The sequence below is a fragment of the Rhinopithecus roxellana genome, chromosome 2, assembly GCF_007565055.1.
Source record: "Rhinopithecus roxellana isolate Shanxi Qingling chromosome 2, ASM756505v1, whole genome shotgun sequence".
NCBI lineage: Eukaryota > Metazoa > Chordata > Mammalia > Primates > Cercopithecidae > Rhinopithecus > Rhinopithecus roxellana.
Window position 1 is genome coordinate 161,248,520 of NC_044550.1, and position 7,846 is coordinate 161,256,365.

At 45.2% G+C, this 7,846-nt stretch overlaps 1 protein-coding gene across 1 annotated transcript; it reads left to right on the plus strand.

Annotated features, from left to right (window-relative positions):
- The first annotated feature begins 606 nt into the window (after positions 1-606).
- Positions 607-3,503, plus strand: FGFBP1 (fibroblast growth factor binding protein 1). Its single transcript, XM_010358124.2, has 2 exons — positions 607-827; positions 2,422-3,503. Exon 2 carries the CDS (start codon positions 2,442-2,444, stop codon positions 3,144-3,146), a length of 705 nt encoding a protein of 234 aa, XP_010356426.1. The 5' UTR covers positions 607-827; positions 2,422-2,441; the 3' UTR covers positions 3,147-3,503.
- Positions 3,504-7,846: the final 4,343 nt, after the last annotated feature.

Here is a 7,846-nt window from a genome sequence, read left to right on the forward strand (position 1 = left end):
AATATTTTCAACAGTAATCTTACATTAAAAATTCCCTCTTTACCAGCCTCTCGGAACCTTGTAGAATCAGGGAATTTATCTACTTCTAGAATCAGGGAATCCTCTGCTTATGTAGTAACTTCAGATGGAAAAAGGAACTCAGACACTAAGAAAGCTTCGGTAACTTCAGTAACCTATTCAACAAATATTTATTGAGAGTGGCAGGCAGGAAGAAATCAGACCATGGATGTAGAGAATCTCACATTTAATTTTGAGATCTTCCTTTTCCTGCCTCTGTGAACTTGGACAAGCTATTGCATATCTCCAGAACCAATTCCTGGTTTTGTAAAAGAGGAAGAATCATTGCATTCCCTACTAGAGTGGATGTGATGAGGGAAAAGGAGAAATCAGGTAAAATGGGCTCAGTAGTTTGGCAGCTCGGATCATGTCATTATTGTTATTTTACTCCTCCATAGATATCACTGCTGGGGTCCTCTCCCCATCAAGGAGGGTCATTGCGAGGCTGAGTTGTCCTCCTATCGTGGCCACAGGGTGGACAGAGAAGGGCGTAGAGGAAGCGTTTAATGGCATGCAGGTAACCCCCCCTTTTCACTGGATTACATCCAGCACTTTCCCTGCAGGAACTGGCTCCCTCGGAGGGGCGTGACTGGGAGGAGCTGTGAGTAAGGTGCCATAGTGTTATAAAAACCCAGTAAGTGTTGTAAAAACCCAGTCAGCCTGGCTCCTGTTGAATAGTCTACCCTCCTTGCACTCTACCTGAGACAGCTGCAGCCTGCAATTCACTCCCACCTCCTGGGATTGCACTGGATCCGTGTGCTCAGAACAAGGTAAAAGCCTTGCTCCTTTAACAGTTTTATTACCTGCCACCACTTATCACTCCACCAAGGGCCTGGAGTTCCTTGGGCCTGCATTCCATCATGGGCAGGTAGGGGCTGAGCCCCAGGTCCCTGAGAAATGACTGGGTGTTTTTCTGGCATATCTCACCTCCTCTTCACCATTTATTGCGGTTCTCTGCCCTTTTGTGATTGTCTTTCTCCTCCTTAACCCTAGAAGGTGGCCAACTTCTAGGGTAGAAATCAGATCAGGACCACTTCCTGGGCCTGCTTCTTTTTATAAAAATTCTGTGTTTTGTTTTAAATGGAGCACAAATAATACAAATGATCTTATCATTATGTGTTATATCAAACTAAATTGTCATCATTCATAGTTGTTTTTCTTATTCTTTGGCAATGTTTCTAAAGGGCAGAGTAAATGTGAAAAGCAAAAAGTGATCAATCAGAGGTGACAGAAAGGAATAAGGAGATTGATCTGGCTACCCTATACCAGCTTTGAACTTGCCCACTATGAGATCCTGAGCAATTTATTTACCTGTCTGAGCCTTAAGAGTCAGAGCTGTCACCCGGGATGACATATTAATAGCTACCTGGAAGGGCTCTTGTGTGGATTTAGCAAGATAGGAATCAAACCCTAGACCAGTACTTAGCATACAGGAGGTGTCATATAGAAATTGACTTCTCTTCTCCTGTTAAGCATGGGTTTTTAATTGTACACATGATCAGATCTATGCAGTTCAGTGTGACATTGATGTTCATCCTATTGATTCGATGATTTCTCATGATCCTTGTCTTCGATCTTGTAGTGTGAACTATCTGGTTGAAATTCACCTGTCTCCATCCTGGTTCACTTTGCGCAGGCAAATCAGACAACCCCCACACCTCACACCTTTCCTTAAACTCTTACTTCCCCCAAAAAAGCTCCCCCACCCTCACAAACCCAGCCACCCTGCCCAAACCCCAGGCATGTTCAACTCTGGGTCAACATCACCTTTCATGACGCGCACCATGTCCTTTCTCATTTTGGGCATCTGTCACATCTTTTCTCATTTCGGGCATCCATGCCCATATGGAGTCAGGAGATAGAAATCCAGCACTTCGGAGCTGAAAGAAAGTTTGGAGCAGTAACTTGTTTCAGATCAGAGACAGAGATGATGGGATCATCTGATCAATGCTATTTAAATTCTGCCCAAGAGTGGCCTCTAAGCTCTTTCAAGTCTGAGACTTTCTCAATCATGGTGATTTCTTCAATACCTAGTCTAGTGCGTGGCATATAGTAGGTGCTCAGTAAATGCTTGCTGAATGAGTGAATGAAAGAGTGAGGAGTGAGCAAATGCCGGAGTTAATGAGTGCATAAATGATAAATGAGAATTCGTGAGGCTCCAAAGAGTGGTAGTTTTGTGATACTCAAGACTCAAGCTAAGTGGAAATGTGAGTAGACAGGCTGTTTGTCTAGTGACTCCAGGAGCCAGAAGTGTTCTTGGTCTGAAATCAGGCAGGTGCCTGTCAGGGTAGGGGGAGGCCAGTGTGTAGTCCTGCACAGCTGAACTGCTGCCTGCCACTGACTCACCTGCCTTTTGTCAAACAGGTGCCCGCCCAGTTGCAGCCATGAGGATCCATAGCCTCACCCTGCTCTCCTTCCTCCTACTGGCTGCTCAGGTGCTCCTGGTGGAGGGGAAAAAAAAAGTGAAGAATGGACTTCACAGCAGAGTGGTCTCAGAACAAAAGGACACTCTGGGCAACACCCAGATTAAGCAGAAAAACAGGCCCGGGAACAAAGGCAAGTTTGTCACCAAAGACCAAGCCAACTGCAGATGGGCTGCGACTGAGCAGGAGGAGGGCATCTCTCTCAAGGTTGAGTGCACTCGATTGGACCATGAATTTTCCTGTGTCTTTGCTGGCAATCCAACCTCGTGCCTAAAGCTCAAGGATGAGAGAGTCTATTGGAAACAAATTGCCCGGAATCTGCGCTCACAGAAAGACATCTGTAGATATTCCAAGACAGCCGTGAAAACCAGAGTGTGCAGGAAGGATTTTCCAGAATCCGGTCTTAAGCTAGTCAGCTCCACTCTATTTGGGAACACAAAGCCCAGGAAGGAGAAAACAGAGATGTCCCCCAGGGAGCACATCAAGGGCAAAGAGACCACCCCCTCTAGCCTAGCAGTGACCGAGACCATGACCACCAAAGCTCCCGAGTGTGTGGAGGACCCGGATGTGGCAAACCAGAGGAAGACTGCCCTGGAGTTCTGTGGAGAGACTTGGAGCTCTCTCTGCACATTCTTCCTCAGAATAATGCAGGACACGTCATGCTGATGAGGCCAAAAGAGAACGGGTTCCCTTAAGAGATGTCAGGCCATAAGTCCCTCTGTATACTATAAAGCTCTCTACAGTACCCCCCAAAATATGAACTTTTGTGCTAAGTGAGTGCAACAAAATATTTAAACAGATTTTGTAATTTTTGCTTTTGTGTTTTGGAATTTGCTTTATTTTTCTTGGAGGTGATGTTCAGAGGCTGTTTCCTGCAGCGTGTATTTCTATGGTGCACACAGCTATGTGTTTGAGCAGTGAAGCGTCTTTGAGCTGAATGCACCAGAGTGATAATTTCAGTGCAATGAACTTTCTGCTGAATTAATGGTAATAAAACTCTGGGTGTTTTTCAGAAATACATTCCAACATTGCTTGGTTTCTCTCTGTCTGTTCCCAAATAAACTCATAAAGTAGTCCCCATATATCAATGGAAAAACTGTCTAAACAGCAACTTCTAGTTCCCCACCCTGCTCAAGTCATCTCTTTCCAGAATCTTTCTTTATAATTGTATCCATTGGTCTGTGGTGTTTGGTGCTTATTGAAGTATAATAATTAAGATCCCTGTTTTCAGGTGGGATACCTGGTACATGATGTGATTAAATCATTTGTCAGGGACTCATAGATGGTAAGAGGGGAGGTAGGATTGGAACCCAGGAGCTCTGACAGCTGAGTCTGCAGGGTTGAAGAACCTCTCCTACTGATGCATGTCAGCGATGCCCATTCCCTCCCCAACCCGAAGGACCCCTGCCTTGCAAAGCTCATTTCTGGAGAAGAAATGAGCTTCATTTCTTCATTCTTCATTCTTGGAGAAGAAATTCCTAGTTAAGTACAGTGGCCCATGATAAGAGCTGTAAAGGAAGGGGGAGAGGGCTATAAGGAAAACCAGAGAGAGGAGACAGAAACTGCTGTAAGATCTGGGCTTGAGTGTAACAGGGGAGGTAATAGTGGAGCTGGATTTTGGAAAGAGTATCTGTAGGAATAAAATGGGACAAAGTGGAGGCACTTCACGCATTTGATAACATGAATGAAAGTGAATAGATGGGAAGTTCCAGATTCTGGGAGAGGTCAGGTATCTGGGATCGGATGGGATGCAGCGATGAGACTGCCATTATTCATTTATACGTTAGTATGAAGGATCTGAAAGTATTTTAAGAGTTTGGGAGAGAGGATAAACTGTCCCCAATGCCCTGTCACAATTCCACAACCAGGGAAAAGAGGAGCAGAAGCTGAAGAAAGCACTGTTCTTTAGCATGTCTGATGGTGGCAGGGAGGAATGGCAGGTGGGGTGGGAGGAAAGCCTTTTACATTCACCAACCTACTGGGATGCACGCTGAGGATGTCAGAGGCCAATCCACAGTGCCACAGTCGCAGAGCGACATCTGGATGTCATCATGATCATCAATAAAACAAACACTTATCTCTTATCTGCTATGATCAAGCACTGTGCTAAGGCTTTCCCACGGATGGTGCATTTATTCATTCACTCACTCATTCAACATATAACTTACAGGGCACTGACTCACGCCAGGTTGTGTTCCAGGCACCAGAGATACAGCCATGGATGTCCAAGAGATGAGTGCTCTGCCCTCACGGAACAGTGGGAAAAGTGATCATGAGTTCATGATTACACATGAGTTAAAGAAGACTATTAAAGCAAGGGAAGGGGACAAAGTGATCGAGGGTAATGAGCTTTAGATGGGGTGATCAGGAAATGCCCATCAGGAGGTGACTTTTGAGCCTAGACCTAAAAGGAGGAATCAAGCCAGGAAACTCTCCTGGGTAAGAATGTTCCAAACAGAGGGACCAGTCAGAACAAATGCCCTGAAATCATGGTTAATCTATTTATTCCATCCTATTTGCCCCTTCTCTATGCCAGAAACTCTTCCAGACATGAGAAATAGCAACCAAGGAAAAAGAAAAAAAAATCCCTATCTTCATGGCACTTCCATTCCCATGGCAGGGATCATGCTTGGCGCGTTGGAGAAATGTCCAAGAGGGTGGGGTCATTGTAGGATGGGGCCTGGGGCCTGACCTGTGAACCCAACCACCAACTCCAAGAGCACTGAAGCAACATTCCAGACCCTCCCCACACTCCTTCAAGCCACACCAGAGAAAGGATATTTTCCCTTAAGGTCTACACAGGCTTTAGGCAGCCTGTGGCCCCCTCCTCCACATATGTAACATAGCCCTGAGATAGAAAAAGACTGATAATCCCCTCCAGGAGTCATTCAGCAGTCATCAGGTTTGTTATGGGTTGGCATGAACATTGGAGAACAGACCCAAAGCCTCCTTAAACTCCTCCGGGCCCGCAGTTGCTGGTTCGAGTTCACTCCTGGCCTCTGGCCACTGGCAGAACTGGAAGGAGTTTTGCCTCTACCATGGAAGAGTGACCTGGATCTTGGCACAAAGTTTGCTTCTGTTGATAGATAACCAGTCTCAGGGCTAATTATTTAATCTTCTGAGCAGAAATGAGCTCATCTTGACAATGGAATCATGAAACCCACCCACTGTTAAGGGTCCTGAAACACTAACATTGGTCAATATCTCTGAATGTCTTAATACTATGCCAATAGTTAGATAATAATTGTTCAACACCACTGACCATTTAAAGTCCACAGCAGGAGACTGAATTGTAGAGGGAAGTCAAAAGTCCCAGTGAAAACTCTCTAACTGTGGGGTGTTTTTGGTTTTGTTTGTTTGTTTCTGTAGTACAAGTGGCCAGGAGCCACCCTTATGGATCACCCACTATGTGTCAGTGGTTTTGCTCCATTGTCTCATGAATCCCCCACAAATCCATCCAGTAGAAGTCTCACCCTCATTTTCTAGATGAGGAAAGTGAGGCTGAGAGAAGCTGAGGAACTTGCCCGGGTTATGAAGTTATGAAGTGGCACAGCCTGTAACGGGAATCCCTGGCCTGGAGGTCCCAAGCCCTTTCTGCTCTGCATTGCATGATTTTCTTCACTCGGTGAGAGAAGACTGACATTTATGGTCTCTGGATGTGGACCAAACTTGACAATGAACAAGATCCATCAGTCCATTCCACATATATATCCTCTTCCTGTCCTTACAGAGAGAAAGTTCTAGAAGTGAACACTTCCACTGCACTCAGTCTCTGATCATAGTCACATGCTGAGGGGACATTTTAAGAACACAGTAAAAAGAAATATGTAAATAGAGGCTCCACAAACTTTACATTGACTTTCTTTTTTACCTTTCTTTCTTTCTTTTTTTTTTTGAGATGGAGTTTCGCTCTTGTTGGCGTGAAACAAGGCTGGAGTGCAGTGGTGTGATCTCGGCTCACTGCAACCTCTGCCTCCCAGGTTCAATCGATTCTCTGGCCTCAGCCTCCCGAGTAGCTGGGATTACAGGCATCCACCACCACACCCAGCTAATTTTTGCATTTTTAGTAGAGATAGGATTTCAACATGTTGGCCAGGCTGGTCTCAAACTTCTGACCTCAGGTGATCCACCCATCTTGGCCTCCCAGAGTGCTGGGATTATAGGCATGAGCCACCATGCCCGGCTACATTGACTTCTATTCACCTTAGTGCTACATATTTTCTCCCTGAGAACTTTCTGGATATGAAGTAGAGAAGCCACCTTTCTCTGTGTGTGTGGTCTTTAAGATATGACTTGTTTGACAGCAAAAGATGGAAATTTTTAGGTAGGTAAGATGTGCTGAAGATTAGCATATTTGTATCCCCTAAAGCCACTCAGAAGTGGGAATGTCTCTCTTCCCTTATAAAACCATATCTCAGCAGAAAGAGGGCCTCTTCCCTCCAGCACCCCAGCTCTGTGTGGTAACTCACAGTCACACCAGTGATGACTTGAATTTCTTGAATCCAATATATCTCACCTAGCCTCCTTCCCCAGCCTCTCTCTGAAGTTGTTTTTGGCAGAACCAGCCAAGAATGCCAAAGTGTTTGGGGTTGAAAGCTTTCAAGCAGATATGATGCCAGCCATCCTCTGATGTGTTGGTTTACTTAATGTGCTGTGTACAATGCTCACCTTGAAATGTCTCACTCAAAAATATTTCATGCAGCAATATCCGAGAAAATTTTTATGAGACTCCCTCTGAAGAATGGGAGGAATGGGGAGAAGATTCTAGAAGAAAGCTGGCTTGGGACCTGGAGAACTTGAGGTGGGCTATCCAAGAGGAGTTTTCATAAAGTAGTTGAAAATGTGTGATACGCTTTGGCTGTGTCCCCATCCAAATCTCATCTTGAATTGTAGCTCCCCTAATTCCCACATGTCATAAGAGGGACCCAGTGGGAGGTAATTGAATCATGAGGGGCAGGTGTTTCCCATGCTGTTCTCATGATAGTAAGTCTGATGAGATCTGATGGTTTTATAAAGGGTAGTTCCCCTCCACAAGCTCTCTCTTGCCTGCAGCCAAGTAAGACATGACTTTTCTCCTCATTTGCCTTCAGCCACGATTGGGAGGCCTCCCTAGCTGTGTGGAACTGTGATTCCATTAAACCTCTTTCCTTTATAAATTACCCAGCCTCAGGTTTGTCTTTATTAGCAGCATGACAACAGACTAATACAAAGCGGGTAATAACACAGCAGAAATGAAATCTGTCTTGTCCACCATCACAGCCCTGGTGCTCAGTGCATGCCCAGCACACAGTGGATCCTCTATAAATATTGGTTGAGTGCATGAAAGAGAGAGAGAAATCACTGCAGGGGCAATGATTATGGGAGCC